Raw genomic sequence first — 18,948 nt, 5'->3', positions numbered from 1 at the left:
GCAATGCTACCACAATGACTCATCCTTAGCAGTAACTGCAGGAAGGCCAGGACCACAGTGTGTGACGGTGTGATGCTGTAAGGTAGCTCTGACAGTGACTTCCTGAAGTCTAGCTTAGGGGGGGCTCCCAATATGACTTATTTCACTTCAGATACCAGCTGCATGTTCTGACCAAGAGTTCCCAGAAACCCTTCGGCTTCAGTAATTTGCAAGACAAAACTCAGGGGGAAAAACACTGTGTTTATTTATTTATTACAATTTATCACAAATACAAATCAAGGGATGTAGCTCAGTGATAGAAGAGTGCATGCTTCCCATTCACAAAATTCTGGGCTTGATGCCCAGAACTCCAAAATGACACACAGAGCACATGAATGAATAAATGAATGAATGAATGAATGAATACACAAACCAGCACCAAATACCCAAAAAGAAACACAGATATACATGTGTGCACCAGCCAGCAAGCTTAGTGGAAACTCAAGTGTCCAAGAGAGCTGGTCAGGGTCACTGTGAAGGGATAACTGGTTGAGATCATGGGCCATGTGGCTGAACTTAATCTCTATCCTTGTCCCATTCTGGCATTCAGGCTAAGCCCCAACCCTCAATACATACGGCTGGTCTTTCTGGAAGGTTGGCCTCCATCCTGAGTCAAAGTTCAACAAATCCTGGAATGCTCTAAGGCCCCCAACATGAATAATTACAACACTTCTATCACTGGGGAATCCTCAAAGATTTAGTCTCCTTCTCTGGAGCTGAGATAGAAATATACTAATTTTTAGAATGCTGGAGATGACTTGTACCCCAGGAGATAGAGAGACCACATGTCATTAAGATGGCCCCAAGACCTGCTGCTCTCACTGTGGCTCACTTCCCAGCCTTTACCACATATCCATCCAACCAACCATTAAAGAGACACCAGCTTCCCATTGTTCCCAACAGTTGCCCAAGTATCTGATGAACTTCAGGACAGGCCCTACCAAAACCCCTGCAGCTTGGCTAGGGCAATCAGAGGTCTCTGTCCCCCCTCCTCAAGCCACCTGAGAAAAGTTTTTGCAGACAGTGAATAGGTAAGAAAAGGGAGGAGATAACCTAAAATCATTCTCCCACCAATGAAGTGTAGGAAGAGAGGAGAGACCCAACACAAGGCTTAGGAGTCTTTAATGCTTAGTCTGAAAAGTCAGAGGCTAAGTTTCTAGTAACATTGGTCATTCTCCAGCGAGCGAGTGGGGTTATAGGCAAAGGTCTTCAGAGCAGACCTACTGTAGTAGGTCTTATAGTGCATTGATACACCCCACCTCGAAGGGAGGTGAGCAGAAAGAGTGTGTAGTGAGGACCATATGCCAGCCTTTTGCAAAACACTCTGCAGTGTTATCTCAGTCGATTCTCACACCTCACACCAGTGCCAGGAGGCAGCACCCCCCCCCCTTTTTTTAAAGGATCTTGGTGCTTAGAGAGGTTGTTCATAAGCAGGTCCGGCAGGGTGGAACATCCTTTTAATCCCAGCACTCAAGAAGCAGAGGTAGGCAGATTTCTTGTGAGATCAAAGCAGAGCTGGTCTACAATAATGAGTTACAGGCTAACACAATGAGACCTTGTTTCGAAATTTAAAACAGATAGACAACGCTAACAGAAACAAAACAGAGGGATTTTTTTTAATATAAATTCTCTGAGTTTGAGGCCAACCTGGTCTACAAAGTGAGTTCTAGGACAGTAAGGGCAACACTGAGAAACCCTGCCTCGAAAAACCAAAATAAATAAATACATTTTTTTTTTAAAGTTCAAAGGCCTTATAGGGAGCAAAAAAAAAAAGGGAGAGATGAAAATCTAGATCTTTCCTAGTCTAGACACACAGAAGTCTCCCTCCTCAGACACAGCTCTGGTCTCCCTGAAGAAGTTCACTTTTTTATTACTTATTTACTTACTTATTTTTGAGACAGAGACTAATGTGTTCCAAGCTGGCCTTGAACTCAATATGTAGCTGAAGGTGTCCTTGAACTCCTGATCTTCCTGCCTCTGAGTGCTGGGATTACAGGAGTCTGCCAGATGATCTGTAAGGATGTGCAGGGATCCTGGAAAGATTGTCCATTGACTGGGGAAGAGGAAGTGTGGAGAGGACAGATAAAAGGGGGTTGGACTCCATCGGTGTACGCTGAATGCCTGTGTGGAAACATCACACTGAACCCCACTAGTATGTAGTTAGTGTCAAAAAAGGCTGAGGTAGATCAGCATTAGAGAACATTTCTAGTGTACATGACACAATGCCAAACATGATGCCAATAAAAAGCAAAGCAGGAAAGATTAAAACAAAAACCATCTTTCCTCCAAAACTGCGAATATGACTTCAGACATCCCTACCTAGGACTCTGCACTGCACACAGAGACTCCCAAGGCAAGGATGTGGTAGGTGGAGTGCACAGGCCCAACCCTCTGCTGATGCCGTGCATGACCAGACACTGGAGACAAAAGGGTAAGAGGCTCAAGGGAAGGGGAAGACAGCAGGAGAGCTGCACACCCTAGGCCATTAGAGGACAGTCCAGCAGGCTGAATGCAACACGGAGCCCAGCAACACTGGCTGGGGTCTCTACTGTGTAGGTCTGGCTGAACCCTCATCCGTTAGCAGAGGCAGCAGCCCCAACTCCTGGAGTCTTTCCCTGGCTGCCGTCTCCCAGCCTTTGTTGGCCTGTGCGCTTCGAGGAGATGGATGCAGGAGCCCCTCCACCTGCACCTCCGGGGTCAGCCCTGCTAGAGCTCTTCGGGCTCGCTGCTCTGCCAGCCGCCCCACTCCCACTACCAGCCGCACCCCTAGCAGCTGCACCTGCCGGCAGAGAGCTGCGTCGCAGATCGACAGCAGCTGCTCCCGCTGCTTGGCGGGCAGCTCAGCTGGGGTAAGGTTTCGTCCACTGGGAGCCAAGAAGAGTAGAGGACACAGATTGTGGACAAAGCAGTGCCGGAAGAAGACTTGAGGCTGTCCGCAGAGGGTCCGGAAAAAGCCCCAGAATCGGGCTCCGCTCACCTCTGACTGTGGGCACTCCAGTCCCAACACTGGCCGCTTGGGGTGCTCTTGTGGAGGGGTCAGCACAGGACCCCCAACGCCCAACCAGTCCCGGACCACATTCACTTCCCCAAAAGGTACCTGCGGGAGGAGATAGACGAAAGGGGCTTCAGGCTGGAGATCTGACCCTTTCCACCTACCACGATAGTTTCTACTGCCCCTACAGATCTGTGTTAAGGACTCTCTGCCCTCTGGTTTGCCTCTGTCCATTTTCCTCCAGTGTTTCACACTGTGGACCACGACCAGTTGAAACTGTGTGCCTCTGCTTCCTCCAGGCACTGGGACCAAATACTGGCAGAACACTGGGGCATTTGGTACTACAGAAGGCGTGATGATTCTAATACTGGTGACAGACAGATCGCCAGGGTAAAAGGAGATAGGACAGGCTGATCACTGATCTCTGGATACCCTTCCTGCCCCAGGCCTCAGGCTGTCATTTCCATCGATCATCATTGATCACCTTTCATCACTCAGTTGGGGTCAATAAAAGCGATTGAGCCTCCTGCCCCAGGCTTCTTTACCTCCCCCATCTACAACGCACCCCTACTGAACAGCAGTCACTCATCCGGTCCCTCAGGGAAAGCAGGCAGCCCTAAACCTGACTCTGTTCTAAACCTTTTGGAGACCCAGGGACTTGCCAGCAGAACGCCCTGCAGCACCTATACACCCATCTCACCCCGGCCACTCTTCCTGAGGTCCCAGAAGTCCCAGCCCTTCTCCTGACGCCAACCACTCTCTAGGGACAAGGGAGATCCGGCAAGGTAAGGTACAGGGCAGGCTGACGGAAGGAAGGGCTCTCAGAGGCAATTAGTGGAAAGCTCACGGGGGAAACGGAACTACCGTTAATGTGCTTGGTTAACTATGAACGGAGAAGTGCTTGAGACCACAGGAGCCAGTGTGTGTCCTGCAGGGGATGGGGGCGGGGGACGACAAGACCCACCCACGCCCAATCACATATTCCTCCTCTACAGCCCACATCAGTTAACATTCTGTCTAAACTCCACCCACACAGTTACCTGGCAACAGTCAGGTATCCTCCCCACGGTTACCTAGCAACAGCCAGGTAGGCCTGACCCACTATAAAAGGGGCTGCTTGCCCCCTCCTCCCTCTTGATCTCTTGCTTCTCTCTTGTTCTTGCTCTTCCCTTCCCCCTCTATCCACGTGCTCATGGCCATGGCAGGCCTCTACTTCTCTACTCTCTCTCTGCCTTTCTCTGCCTCTAGTACCCTCTTAACTCTCCTCCCCGTGCCCTGAATAAACTCTATTCTATACTCTACCTTTATGTGGCTTGGTCCCTCAGTGGGAAGAGATGGGCCTTGGCATGGGCCCACTGAGACATCCCTTTCCCCCCATACCTCACCGCACCCCTATAGAACATATTTTTCTCTCTTTATCTTTTTATAAACACATCAACATCCACCTCAGAAACACCCAAGAGAGGAAGCCAGTCCTTTACCCCTGTTTGGGCCATGCCAAAAGGTCCTGGGTTCATGCCCAAGAACAGCACTTCCTTGGGGCCTTGGCAGTAGCGAGTCACATAGTTACGGTGTGGCTCCCAAGCATAATCCACTGGGTTGTAGATGACACCCACGGGCTCCGGGAACTGCAGCTGGCTCAGCTCGGCATTGAGCCGAAGCTCCTCCTCCAGGAAGCCCTCAGCCAAGCTTCGTGTACAAGGCAGAGGCTCCATCAGGGCGCTTGCAGGCTCATGGGTAGGCCCCAGTGGGAAGGTCTGGGACACAGCCATGCTGCTGTCACCTGGAAAAGAAGGGGACAGCACTTCCTTCAACCCCAAAACCAGCGTTAGGATCTGTACTAGCTAGGAGCTCCTTCTGCCATTTCCTGGGCTCAGAAGAAACCTTGTCAGTCACTAGAAGCTCACTTTCCTGGTAACAAAGGAATTTTTTTTTTTTTGCTCCCCACCTCTGGAGCCCTCCCTCTTTCTGATACACCAAGCATCCTACCTTAGCTACTGGTCTTGTTGCTACAAAGTACCTGCAAAGGCAAATTGAAGGGAGGATTTATCTCATCTCTCGGAGAGTACAGTTCATCACGGTGGGTCGTGGCTGCAGGAGAAAAACACATTGCAGTCGTAGTCAAAACTCAGAAAGCAATAGATGCCTACCTAGATTCAACTATATCTCTCTCCCTGAACAACCTTCCCCGAGGTTTTATGAGACCGGTTCTCACTATGCAACCTTGAATGACCTGGAGTTTGACATGCTGACCAGGCTAGCCTTGAACTCATGGAGGTCCTCATGTATCTACCTGGTATTAAGAGTGTATGTTATCACCCCTGGCTAGAGTTCTTCTTTTTATGCTGTGCTGGCTACTTTTTTTGTTAACAAGCTAAAGTCATGTTGGAAGATGGATCCTCAATTGAGAAAATGCCCCCACCAGTCTGGCCTGTGGACAAGCGCCTGTGGTGCGTTAGTTACCCTGACTGACTGGTGAATAACATGGAAGAGCTCACTGTGGGCAGCGCCAGCCCCGAGCTGATGAACCTGGTTGCTATTAAAGAGCAGCTGAGCAGCCATGGGAGCTAGCCAGGAAACAGCGCTTCTCCATGGCTTCTGTTTCAGCTCCTGCTTCTAGATTCCTGCTTTGTGCTCCTGTCCTGACTTCCTTGATGATGGACTGTGATAAAGAACGGCAAGCTAAAACAAACCCCTTAGTTGCTTTCGGTCATGGTGTTTTATCCCAGCGCTAGAAACCCTAAGACATCCAGGACCCCAGCCAATGGTTGGTACCACGCACATTCAGTTCAGGCTTTCTCGTCTCAATTAACCTAATTTAGAAGCCCTTTCACAGACCGTGCCCAGAGATTCATCTTCAAAATAATTCCAGATCTGTCAAGTTGGCACAGATATTAACCATAACAGTACCCTCATCCCAACCCTTACATCAGGTGAGGCTAGAACCATCAGTTCTTAGTCCATGCTGAACACAGAGAACATTTTCTTAGTTTTCTCTGCCCTCTCTCCGTTCTCCCCCTTCAGTATTAAGAGTTAAATGAGTTTTCAACCATGCTAGGCAAGTGCGCTACAGTCCTAATCCTTTTTACATTTTGATGGGCAGGGAGTGGAGTACATGAGGGGTGTCTCATAAATTACTTAGGTCAACCTTGAATTTACTCTGTAGCCTAGACTGGTCCTGAACTTGTAATCCTGTTGCCACAGCCTCTGAAATAAATGAAATTACAACCTACATAAGCAGGTATGTCTACTAATATAATTTCTTTCCTCTCTTTTGTGTGTGTGTTGGGGGGCGGGGGTAGGCAGGTACAATTCTTTTTTGTAAAAAAAAAAGTGCCAGGCATCATGATAATGCCTTTAATCCCAGCACTTCAGAGGCTAGTGGATTTCTGAGTTTCAAGGCCAGCCTGGTCTACAGGATAGCCAGGGCTACAGAGAGAGAACCTGTCTCAAAATACACAACCCCCTCAAAAAAGGTATTTGTGTGTGTGTGTGTGTGTGTGTGTGTGTACACTCATCTGTGGTGATCAAGGAAGCCCCTGGAACTGGAGTTACAGAAAGTAGAAAGTTGTTGAGCTTAAGTGGGTGCTGGGAACTCAACTCGGGTTCTCTGCAAGAGCAGGACATATTCTTAACCACCAAATCATATCTCTAGCCCCTTCTCTTATGGATTTATTGAGATAGAGCCACAGGTCTCAAGCTCGGTAAGAAGCTGATGATGGTCATGAACTCCTGATCTTCCTGCCTCCGCTTCTAAAGAGCTGGGATTACAGCCTGCAGCAGGCCAGGCTACACTGTCAGAACACATCTACTGCTATCCTCTCTCTCCAATGTCATCCTTAATAAAACCAGTCCAGCCAGGATGAGCGTGTCCTGGAAACACTATGCTGACAAATGAGATGCAGGTGCACAGCCACAGCCCAGAGACTTGGGAAGGCTAATTACAGCAGCTTCCAGGTGGCAAGCAATTGCTCTACGCCAGGTACACCTCATTGATCTTCATAACAACCCCATGAGGTGGGTATTATTGCTCCCATGTTACAAGCCAGGAGACTGAGGCTTAACAAGATCAAGCAAGTTGCCTAGGGTCATGCAGTTAGCAAGTAATGAAGCTGGGATTTGAACCCACACTATCTGACTCACGCTATGCTCTTAACCACCCACAGCATCTTGCCTTAGATGGTTTTATGAGCCACCCTACTAATTCTACAAGCCCCTAACCCCAGCCCAGCTTCTTTCCCACACTCGAGAATCCTCAGAGGTAAGAAAGATGATTACACAGACTCTGAATAGACTCTTACAAGCTACGCAACCATGGCCAGAACCTCAGGTTTTCACATCTGAATACTAAGGATAATACCCACTTCATAAAGCTGTCTATGCATGGGAGAGGGGGAAGAAGCCCGGCAGCATGCCTTCTGAACGGCAACAGCTGTTCTTTCCCACACTCCTATGCACACCCAGTTCTTGTCCCTGCCCATTCCACTCACTTCAAAATGCTTCTCCTACCCCTACTCCCAAAATTTTATACAGGTCATTCTACAAACCCAACCAAATATGATCCTTGAGTTAACCAGGACATCAAACAGCAGCCAACCAAGAGGGTAACCCAACACATCTAGTTCATACTCATCCTTCAAGATGCAGCTCAAACCACCTCCTTGGTAAGCTTTGCCTCTTCAGTATACGGAAATGTTCCTCAGAGCCCAGCCCACCCCACAGCTAGGATTATAAAATGTTGAAGGTTTGATCTCCAGCTATCAGAGATGGCTGGATAAATGAGGATGCTAACATCATAGGCTACTGGAAGTGAGGCCTCATTGGAGGAAGCAGGTCCCTGGGGGTGTGTCTTTGAAGGGTGTATCTTGGCCCTGATCCCTTCATCCCTACACCCCTTCTTTCTGGCTAATATATGAGGAGCTTTGCCCTATACCCACCTTTCCACCATGATGTTCTGCCTCAGCACAAGCCACGAGGCCAAACAGCCAGGGACTGGAACCCCTGAATCTGTGACTCAGGGGTGACTGAATAGGTTCTAGCTGCCCTCTCTCGTGCTGTTTTTCTCAGAGCAATGAACTGCCTGGCATTTTGGCTGTGAAGCCAAGACATATGTATCTCAAACAAAGTGATTCAGATGTGCAGGAGAAGGCTGAGAGCCACTGGGTACTGCCAGAATTAGTGGCTTCTTCATGACTTCACCCTTTTGCCTCCCCAACCAAAGTAAGGAAGACTAGAAGCCAGGTTCTAGTCTATCCCCACCACATCTACAACATCCTAGGTCTTACCACCAGCCCCTGCCCAGTTCTATCCATTTCCACTCTATCTAGCAGTCTTGTTTAGAGCTACCTTTAAACAAAACATTTTTGTTTCTCTGTGCTAGAGGTGGAACCCTGGAGCCAGGCAAGGACTTTACTACTGAGCTGCCCTGATCCTTAATGAACCATTACTGATGGATTCCTCTCTACCACCCACGACCCCAGTATGAGAGAATGATGGTAATAATATTATATCACTAAGCTACATCACTAGCTCCCACTGCCTCTGCTGCTTCCTCCTCCCCCTCCTCCTCCTTCTTTCTTTTAGACTTTATTTTTATCTTATGCGTTTTGAGACAAAGTCTCACTACATGGCTTTGCCTGTCCTAAAATTCAAGATGTAGACCTACTAACCTCCAACCAGTGGCCTTCTTCCTGCCTCAGTCTCCCGAGTGCTGGGATTACCTGGATGTGTCACCATAGCGGGCTAGAAATTTTTGGTTTGTCCACACAGGCTCCCAGAACATTCTGGAAAGCTGAGGACGGTGTGGTGAACTGGGTTTTCTGGGATCTTTGCTTTGCACGTCCCTGTGTAGAACCAATATTAGAAAAAACAGCACAGGGATCTCTCTCAGGTCTAAGATGGGTCTGCTCTGGGCTGAAGACAGCAAGGATAGGCATGCACAGAAGTAAGGAGAGCCTATTTTCACTGTTCATCTGGTAGCAAGTGTCACAGGCTAAGTCAGCTAACTAGAATGCTAGTCCTAGTTTCCTCTCTTAAATGGTTCTTTCTCTTAACATTTGTTTTTATTTACTAGGGAGAGCAAGCACGCCTTAGCAACTCATATGGTAAAAGATAACTTTTGAGAGCTGGTTCTCTTCTACTGTCAAGGCTCTGAGGAATGAATATAAGTCATCAGGTTTGGTGGCGAGAGCCCTATCAGCCAAGACATCTGAGAAGGTTCTCTTGCACAAGTCACTTTAAGGCTCTTCTCTATAGGAACCACACAGTCCATCAACCTACCTCCAGCAATTGTTTATTTCTTAAATATTTGAGTCCCTCATATGTTGGGGGAATAACTCCAAAATAAGATATAAGACAGGTTTGGGATAAGCCATGAAGAGCTAAGAGGACAGATATAATCTGAGCTTTGCTGTCCTGGACAAAACATCAAAAAAAAAAAAAAAAAATTCCTAGCAGGAAGTCTGACAGTCCTCCCTAAAGTCACCAACAGCCATAAGCTCAATGCCTGATGCTGCAACTCAGTGGAGTATATACCAAAGATGAATGAAGCCTTGGGTTCAATCCCCAGCACTGTAAACCAGCTCGTATCTATCAGCTCAGCACTCAGGAGGTAGAGGAGGAAAGATGAGACGATCAGGAGCCATTTTTTTGTGCATTTTTTTCCCCTCAAAAAGCAAAAAGCCTTAAGAAGCATGTCACGCATTTCAAATTACATTTAAAAACAAAGGGCAACCCTGAGATACATCCAGGCCACAGTGCTATGGAGGCTCATTAAGTAAAAGCACTGGCTGCTCTTTTAATGGTTCTCGGTTTAATTCCCAGCACCCATAAAGCGGCTTGCAAGAGTCAAACTGCAGTCCTATAGTATCCAATGCCCTCTTCTGGTGTGCAGACAAAACACCCATATATAAAAAAAATAACATAAATAAATAAACCTAAAACAAAAATAAGAATCCAAGCCACTAGCTAGCCGCTGTCCCTTGTAGGTGGTACAGAAATCCACAGGATTTAAATCAAAACAGCGCTGTAGGGCTCACAGGGGCCCCTTGTAGGCCTTGGCGTCACAGCGCGGCTACCTCTCCGGAACCCCGCGAGCCCCCACCGCCCTTCGCAGAGATCCAGCCCCCTACTCCCTCACCTGCACAAGCTCCCCATGCAGCTTCCGCTTCCTTTCTTCGTCCTGGCGCGGAGGGCACTGGTAGTTGTAGTCAACAGCATTTAAATAAGAAGAATGGCTAGCGGCGTCTGCTTCCGCCGGAAATGCCAAATCCCCGGAAAGCTCGCTAAAAGAGTTCCACGGGTCGCTGGGGATTGTAGTTTAATAATATGATTTACATCAAGACGTCACAACAATCTGGACTCTGCAGCCATCCCCAATCCCTCACCCACCAGAGACCTTTCCCAGACCTCCTGCTGCCCCGAGGTATAAGGCATCATCTTTGCAGCCCTCCAAGGGCCATTAACTGTGTACATAACATCCAAAGAGGCAACCGTGTGGTTGTGGCAGATCTACAGAGTGAGTTCCAGGACAGCCAGGGCTACACAGAAACCCTGACTCGACAAAACAAAACAACCAAACAAATATCCACGAAGGCATTTCTCTCAGCACTTACCTCTTTGACAATGAACACCCCTGTTAGCATTAGCATCTAAATCCACAGCCTTGCCGTTTTAATCTGTTTCTCTCTTGCCTTGACATCTGCCAGCCTGTATTCTGGATTGGGCTTCTCCAAGAAGCAAAATCAAAACCATCTTTTTATCTATGTGAGGAGATGTATTGTGGAAATACTGCTCACAATCCTATGGGACCTGCTGCCTGTAAGCTGGAGAACCAGGAAAGCCCTATGTGTCGTTCAGTCTGAGTCCAAGGTGGTTCTATAGATCAGCTTCTATTAGAAGCCTCAGAGATGAAAAGATCTGAGAACCAAGGCCCTCAGACGAGTCTCACATGCTGTCAGAAAGCAGAGGGTGGGTGGCCCAGTCTGCAGAGGCAGAATTGGAAGCTAGTATGGCTGATGTAGTGGCATATACCTGTAATCTAACCAGTTGAGTCGCTGAAGGAGGATCAACAGTTGAATGTCAGCTTGGGCTACACAGTGAGACCTTGGGCTACACAGTGAGACCCTGGAGAGTCCTTTCCTTAGTCATTGGTTGCACTGGACTCTGAACAGGTTGGTGGTGCCCACCCAGGTTAGTAAGGAAGATCGTCCTGACTCAGATTTTTGTTTACCACAAAGTAAACATATATAAATAAGTAGACATATATAAATAACACATCCCATCTTTCCAGATTCTTCTACAACAGTCTTCCCAGGAAGCCTTCCCCAACAAACTTTAATCCCTAATTGCACCTAACTAGCCCCCTCAGCACTGACTTCCAAAGCCATTCACACCCTGCTTTGTTCCTATCTAACTGGACATTTCACTGTGACTTTTCACTCAACTGGAATCTTCCGTGGGTAGATATCTTCTGGGTCCCTTGCCTCCCCCCAATACTCATGCCTGGGGAAGCCAGGGCCTCATCACCAAAGCAAAGTCCCCAATGGGTGCTAGGGAAGAAGACCAGGGAACCCAGAACACAATGCCTTTCCCAAGACTGCTCTAGCATCCAGATAAAAGCAGTGGGTGCAGCTGTTGTGAGTAGTGACATCAAGGTGAGGAATCACTCACATGTATTCCAGCGAGGCTGCCCCTTACTTGCTGAGCTGTGGTGCACAGCAGCCTCGTCCCTCTGGGTCTTGCCACTTTCTTTCTGTACGATTTGTCACCACCTCTTCCATGGCTTGCTTTCTGTCTCTAGGTTGCCTCTGTATTCCCCTGGGCATACCTCAATGTCTCTATTTCCTCTGCAATGAAGAAAAAGTAAACTTCGAGAACAGGACTCTCTATCTCTGTTATCTGCACATTTTCCTGTCTCCAAACAAACAAACAAACAAACAAAAACACCTCACCATAGTGTTGTCTTGTTATTTAAGAATCCTAAGAGCCTGGTGAGACAGGAGGGCTATATGTAACACCACAGCTCTGGGAGAGAAGGAAGGAATATCAGAAATTCAGGAAGTTCCTCTGCTACATATCACACTTGAGGCCAGCCTGAGATAAGTGAAATCTTGTCTAAAAAAAAGGAAAAGAGAAAAAAAAAGTTGGTGGAAGGATGCAAGGAATTAATTATAGACTCCATTTTCCATTCAGATACCTGTGTCCCCCACAATTTTTTGGCTTACCAGATTCTTCCAGTTGGGTTTTTGTTCCTGCTTCAGGGGTAGGGGTTGGTGGTGGTGGTGGTGGTGGTGGTGGTGGTGGTAGTGGTAGTGTTTTGAAACAAGGTCTCAGCTTGGCTGCCCTGGAACTCACTACCTAGACCAGACTGACCTCACAGAGATCTGCTTGACTTTATCTTCCAAGTGCTAGAATTGAAGTCCCATACGGGTCACCACCTCCAATTCAACTTATACCCACCCCTCAGCATCTGCCTTCTCATGGAGCTCTGCTAAAGATTCTTAGAAATGAGACCCAGAGATGAAAGGTGAGCATAGCCCTTCCCTAGTCTCCTGACTCTCCAGAAGCTTCCAACGGACAAGCTGACAATGTCTGTTGGTCCTGTGAGATAAGGGGGACAGTAAATTCTGGCCGCAGCCAAGAAAGAGCTAGCAGGTGCGCTCTAAGCTGTGAAGGGGCCTCTGAGGCCCCACAGCGTCTACTCGCCTCCCGGGTGCAGAAGGGTTAACCTGCTTTCTAGTTTCCCTCGGGTTTCCGCAGGCTGCAGAGGCTGTGTTGGGCCACGAGCGCCATCTATCGGCTGTTGAGGGAGCTAGCTTTGCTTCGCTAGGATTTCTAGGCCAGGCAGCCTTTCTCCTGCCAAGGGCTCCGGCTGCACAAAGCTTAAAATTGCCTCTTGGATGAATGCAAGCCACGTTTTCCCCTCTCCGGGTACCAGGTGTCACCTGGTCATTTCCCTGGGGAACTCCAAAGGACTTTTTGGAGCTTTCTTTCCACACTCTAATTCCCTCTCTCCCAGCCAGGTCAGAATGAAAGCTGGAATCAGGGCTTGATCTGCGGTCACGCTCTCGGCTTACTAATGGGGACGTCAGGCAGGTTACTTCACTTCTCTGTGCCTCGGTTATCTCAGCTGTAAAATGGGACAATCCTTGAAATCTCTTTGTTTTTCGTGATAAATTAACTGGCAAAGTGCTTTATTAAGGCCTGTCCCAAAAGGAGCTGTGTGAAGGTTAGTCACACAGGTTGCTATGGTTACTGGCAGGCCTGAAAGAGGATGCTGGGCTGAACCCTCAACCTCCCGGCCAGACACAAAGGCACAGTATAGTACTAGCCAACCCATCCCTGGAAAGTCCATCAGAGACCACACCCTACCTGAGTTAGGTGTGGGGACTGGGAGTTCAGTTTCCAAAGGTCGGGGGACTAAATGAAAGGTCAGAAAAAGGAAGGAGGACTGGGTATAACTCAGTGGTGAACTACAGATTAGCATGCACAAAGTCCTGGATTCTATTCAATTGTACACACACACATGCACACACGAATGCAAGTGTGCATGTGCACACACACACTTGCATTAAAAGGCAACAAGGAGGAATTAGCAGGCACATAAAATGCCCTTTTTGCTGGGTATGGTTTCATGCACCTATAATATCAGCACTAGAGACTGGGGGAGGATGATCACAAGTTTGGCACCAGCCCGGGCTATAGAGCTAGACTCAGTTTTAAAAAACAAAACAAAAAACACAGACAGAAGAGGATGGCTCCACAGGTAAAAGTGCCTGCTACTAAGCCTGATGACCTAAATTCAATCCCTAAAATCCACATGGTAGGAGAGAACTGACTCCTCCTGCAGTCTTTTTATGCCTCTACAAAAGGTGATGATGGCACATGATTACACACTCATAACTAAATAAATGTCAAACAGACACCAAACCCACAAAATGTGCTGTTTTGAAAAGGAGGAGGGCAGGCCCAGAATGTAGGGGAACCCAGGCCTCTGCACCCCAACAGCCTGTCCTTGACTCTGGCTCAGAACTCACAGAGGCTGATCAGCCTCCAAAAGCATCTGTTACAGGACTCTCCAGTTCTTCAGGAGTTTAACCTTCCCTGGGTTGCCTGGTGGATAGGAGACTAGAGTAGAGGAAGCTGCCTGCAGGTCAAGTCCCCACCCCCCACCCCATTCCCACCTACCTCCCAGAATTGGGGAAGCAGGGCAGCTGAGTTCATATCAAGCCGTTTCCTTGCCTTTGGTCTCTGTGTTTACCTTCCTCTATCCTGCAGCGAAATGGGTATATCGATTTACCCCAAAAGTGAGAAGGTAGGAATGTGGGCCTCCATTGACTAAGGCTTTACCCTGACCCTCAATTCCAAGACCACAGAAGCCAACTTTTTGGGTCAAACCCCACTTAAATGGAGACAGGTGGCAGCTTCCTAATCTTACAGCTCAGGTGTCCCCAGTCTCCTGGCTCTGGATGCCTTGAAACCCAGGAGAGGGGTGGGCAGCTAGAGAGCTGACACTGCTTACTTGGGAAGCAATTATCGGAGGAGCCATCAGCTCAGTGAGGCTCAGTTCTCACTAATCGGATTTTATCAGAGCCCCGGGCTGGGGGAGGGGGTACCGAGTAATTTGGCTCGATGCTATGGTGGGAGATGTCCGGGAGGGCAGGAGGCTGCATAATCTGTCTGAGTGGTGTTATAGTTGTCCAAAACAGTTACCCTGAATGGACCACACAGACATCAGACAGTGTTTGGGGTTGGGAGACTGATACCCAGGTCTTGGAGTGAGAAAAATGGATGCTAGATTTTGCAGCCTGAGAACATCTCCACAGTAGAGCTGAGCTGAGCAGCTAGGGGAGGAAGGCAGGTCAGCCTGGGAGCGAGGCACTAAGCCAAGCAGGAAGGTGCTCTGAGACCCTACATGCCACCTAGCCATCACCCAATCACCCTGCCTATGTCCACAACCAGCCAGACACAAAGGAAGACTTGAGTCCTCCTGTGGTACTTGAAGGCCACACTTAATCCTGTTCTGTCACCAGCCTTCTTCCACAGCCTCCCTGAGCCTGTGTTCCCTTTTCTACCCAGTCCCATGTGGTGTCCTCCAACCCCTGCCTCCCCCACCCCACCCCACCCCACCCCGGAACACACAAATAATCCTCTCCTCACCTCTATAATCCACTCCACAGCTTACAGAACAGTGTTAAGCATGACAGCAAGAGCCGCTGATCTCTACTGAGTCTCCTCCCACACCCGGCACCACAGAAGTGCTTCTAGCTGGATTCACCTCCCTCCTCAGCCCTCCCCATCCAGATTTGGCCTTTCTCATTTCCACTGCCACACCACTATTGTCTCTGGCCTGGAATTCTTTCCATTTTCCAAGCCCCCACCCCACTCCATTGGAAGGACTCCCCTCTCTTAGCCTGTACCAGGCTGGTGACCTTTGGAACCAATAGCTCAGTATATGTCTGTTAGTGCTTTCGGGCTCATGGCTCTGCCAGTGTGTGTGTGTTACTGGAGGGTGCAGCCTGCGTGTCTAGTATATAGAGAATCCCTATGTGGGATTGAGGTGGTGCTAAGAGGGGAGCCCTGCCTTAGCAGGTTCCAAGTCCTAGGTTTTACCCTCAGCAACGAAGAAAGAAAATAGCAGAGTAGGCATGGTGGCTCACACCTGAGATCCAGAGATTGCAGGGAAAGGTGGAGTCAGGAGCATCAAGAACTCAAGGTCATCATCAGCTAGTAGTGAGTTTGAATCAGACTTGCTGTGTATGAGACATTGTGTCAAAAAAAAAAAAACAAAAAAAAACCCAAAGTATCAGAGCAGATCCGGGAGGCTTAACTGCCACCTATGCTGGCTGTGGCGCCCAGCCTTCCCAGAGGGGGAGACTTCCTCCTAGGCTGACACCTCTTCACCTGTCAGTGGGGACACCAGGCACACTTCACAGGCCACAAGGACCTTCTGCTCTTTGCCCAGGGAGCCTCTCCCAACACTCAATACGTCCCTGTCACTGGGGCCCATCCTCTCTGGTCACATCTCTTGAGCAGAGTGGCCTTGAGAACTGCCCCACCCTCACCCCCTTGCAGCCAGGATGAAGCCCCAGGCACCCTGGGCACTAGGCGGAACCGGATGCAAACCCACCCCAGCCCTCGCCCAGAAGGGAGGACGCGGGAGCGGCCAGTCCCGCAGCACTAGCTCGCTTGCATATATTTGCATGCGATTTGCATGTGATCAATTTCACGTTCAAAGCCTGCCCCTCGGCCCGTGCGGGCGGGCCACCCCGCACATCCTCCTGGGTGCGGCCAGGGTCCCCGCGCCCCCCGCGCCGGCCGTGCCGCGCAGCCGCGCGCCTCGCGGAGGATCCCAGCCCATTGAGGCCGCTGATTGATGGCGCTGCCCTCCGCGTGAACCCGCCTTTAATACCGAGGAAGTTATGAAACCGCCATACATCAGCGCCCGCCGCCCCGCCCGGCCGCCGCCCCGCCCGCCGGCTCCTCTTCAAAACCTCATTTGGGCTCCGGCCGCGGGGCTCACGGGGAGGGGGTGTGGGACCCCGCGCGCCCCCCACGGCTGCATCTCCGGACCCATTTAGAACTGCTGACATTTTATCTGTGTTCCATACATCACTCCGTCCCCAGCAGCCACCTCTCAGAGAGCGGCGGGGGGCTGGTCCGGGTCCTGGGCTGAAGATGCCAGAAAGCCAGATGAAGGTGGGGAACCGCCGTTGCCCGCATGCCCCTTCTCAACGTGAGAGCTTGTGTAGGTGGGGTGTACCCTGTGCAAGTCCCTGTTGCCTTTTCTTGAAGTGGTTAGGTTTTGTTGCCCATCCTCCTACTGAAGAGTATGATGGTGGTCGTTTAACCTCTTCTGTGGACCTCTTCCAATATTTAATGCGCCTCCCTTCTCGGAAGTCCTTCTGAATATCTAACCATTGTGCCTCATGCTGCATTTTCTTCTTGTTTGTCCTTGGAAGAGAGCCACGTCACCTCTCCCATGCTTTAAATCCTTTGTTACAATGTCAGAGCAATCCAAGTACAGCCACCTGCCCACATTCTTGAGTTTTACAAACATGATAGAAGGCAGACGGCTGCCTATCACCCTAGAAAAGAAAAAATGGAGACCCAAACTAGACAGGAAACGAGCCCAGGGCCCAGGGCCTCTAGGCAGTGAGCAGGGACAGACAACGATGTCTGGACTAACAGACAGCAGGCAGAGGAGGAAGAAAGGGGGATGGGAAAGAAGCGGGCAGACAAAGGGAGAAACACACAAAGCACTGGACAGACAAAGGGACTGTGGCTGGGGACAGGCAGACAGCCGAGAGGCAGAGACAGCTGCACGTCCACCGGCGGGCATGTGAGCGAGCCCTCCCGCCTGCTCATGTCACTCAAGGCTCTCTGCAGGAATGTGGCCGGGTCCCTGAGGGTACTGCGGCTCTAGTCTCTCTCATTTTCCTGCGGGTCTTTGCCTCCGAGCTCACCGCGCCTGCCCTCCGGTCTCCCCTGTCTGTGACCCAGCCCAGTCACCGCACCTCATGGCCTGCCCTTCGCCCTGGCTCGGGGAAACAGACATCTCTGCGAGCGTAGGGATCTCCCCGGACTCCGCCAGTGCAGGAGGGCGCAAGGCACGTCTGGGGCTGGAAAAGGCCAAGGGCTGCCCCTCTCAAGGACTAGGAGGCACGGGTGTGGCTCATTGAGCCCCAGAGGGTGGGTGTGGTCGAGCATCATTTGCATCTCATTTGTATGTCCGAGTTCCCATTCCTCCCCTCGGGTTCTGCAGTCTAACCCCTAACCCCACCTTGCTTTGAACTTCAACTGGGCCCAAGTAGCCCAGGAGAGGTGAGGAAGGGCAGGGCGGGCGTGAGAAAGATACCCTTGGATCCTGTAGGAGTCACTACACTGCGCAGATTAAAGCCACCCCTCCTCGGAGCTTCAAGGCAGGTCCTCTATGACCCTGGCGCTCTCTCTGTCTCTCTCTGTCTCTCTCTGTCTCTGTCTCTCTCTCTCTCTCTCTCTCTCTCTCTCTCTCTCTCTCTCTCTCTCTCTCACACACACACACACACACACACACACTGTTTAGCCCAACTGCAGCTAACTTCTTCCATGAAGCTTTCTCTAACTACACAAACCTCAAGAGCTAGCCTCTCCATGACCTCTAAAACTGTCGTTGTCTGACCTGTCATCAGAGGACAACACGGCACAGGGTTTGCACAGCTTATAGACCAACCCATGGTGGTCTCTCCAGTAGGACTGTCTTCTCCACACGCCCACTATGAACCAAGTAAACTCTAGCGCATCCCTCAAAACCCAATCAATAGTCACCTTTCTTGGGAAGCCCTCCCTGACATTCCTCCTTAACACCACTACCCCCAGCATCAGGCAGAGGCCGCACATCCTGTTCAACCTTCCCGGAACACACTTAGAGATGAGACTCAGATGTTCTTAGCATTCCAAGTACCAAGCAGGGGTGCACCCCAGAGGAGGTCAGGAAGGAATGCGAGGGACGCTTTCTTGTTTCCTAAATGGTCCCTTTGCACAAGGAAGCATAGAAGGGCAGGCCAAGTGGAAGAAAGGAACGAGAAACTAGGGCTATGAGAGGAGAGTGTGGGTCAGGAAGGCACGGAAGAGCAGCAGAACCCAAAGCAAGGAGAAAAAAGGCGGGGCCGAACGGGAGGGCGGAGCCCTGGAGGCTGGGTCAGCTGAGCTGGGAATCAGGGAGGAGTGAGCCTTGACCCCCGCTGGAGCAAATCCAGCTGGGCCTAGTCACTCCTGCTCTTGTTTTCCGAGTGCGTTTGGTTTGGTTTGGGTTTTGTCTGTTTGATGGGGTCTCCCAGTGTGGCCTCAGCTGACCTGGAACTTGCTGTGATCCTCCAGCCTCAGCTCTTAAGGCTAGAATTACAAGTGTGCCACCACACACACCTAGCCAGTTTTTC

The 18,948-nt window shown here is 50.0% G+C and overlaps 1 protein-coding gene across 2 annotated transcripts; it reads right to left on the bottom strand.

Annotated features, from left to right (window-relative positions):
• Positions 1-220: 220 nt before the first annotated feature.
• Smug1 (single-strand-selective monofunctional uracil-DNA glycosylase 1) lies at positions 221-10,280 on the bottom strand. 2 transcript variants are annotated; one of them, XM_021183272.3, is made up of 4 exons: positions 10,170-10,280; positions 5,021-5,122; positions 4,513-4,814; positions 221-3,136 (listed from the first exon to the last, which is right to left on the bottom strand). In XM_021183272.3, the coding sequence occupies exons 3-4, from the start codon at positions 4,801-4,803 to the stop codon at positions 2,585-2,587; spliced, it is 843 nt and encodes a 280-aa protein (XP_021038931.1). In that variant the 5' UTR covers positions 4,804-4,814; positions 5,021-5,122; positions 10,170-10,280; the 3' UTR covers positions 221-2,584. The 2 variants fall into 2 exon arrangements, with proteins under 2 accessions (XP_021038931.1, XP_029325992.1); XM_029470132.2 differs by having other exon boundaries at positions 5,052-5,122.
• Positions 10,281-18,948: the final 8,668 nt, after the last annotated feature.

The sequence above is a fragment of the Mus caroli genome, unplaced genomic scaffold (assembly GCF_978045245.1).
Source record: "Mus caroli unplaced genomic scaffold, Mus_caroli_1 scaffold_16, whole genome shotgun sequence".
Classification (NCBI taxonomy): Eukaryota; Metazoa; Chordata; class Mammalia; order Rodentia; family Muridae; genus Mus; species Mus caroli.
Note: the sequence above shows the minus strand (reverse complement) of the source record. Positions and strands in the feature narration are given on the sequence as shown.

Bases quoted from the DNA above. Each gene is read 5' to 3' on its own strand.
- Smug1 (XM_021183272.3), bottom strand. From the start codon at position 4,803: ATGGCTGTGTCCCAGACCTTCCCACTGGGGCCTACCCATGAGCCTGCA. The intron at 3,137-4,512 runs GTAAAGGACTGG...CTCCTCCCGCAG, and splicing joins TTGGCATGGCCCAAACAGGG to GTACCTTTTGGGGAAGTGAA.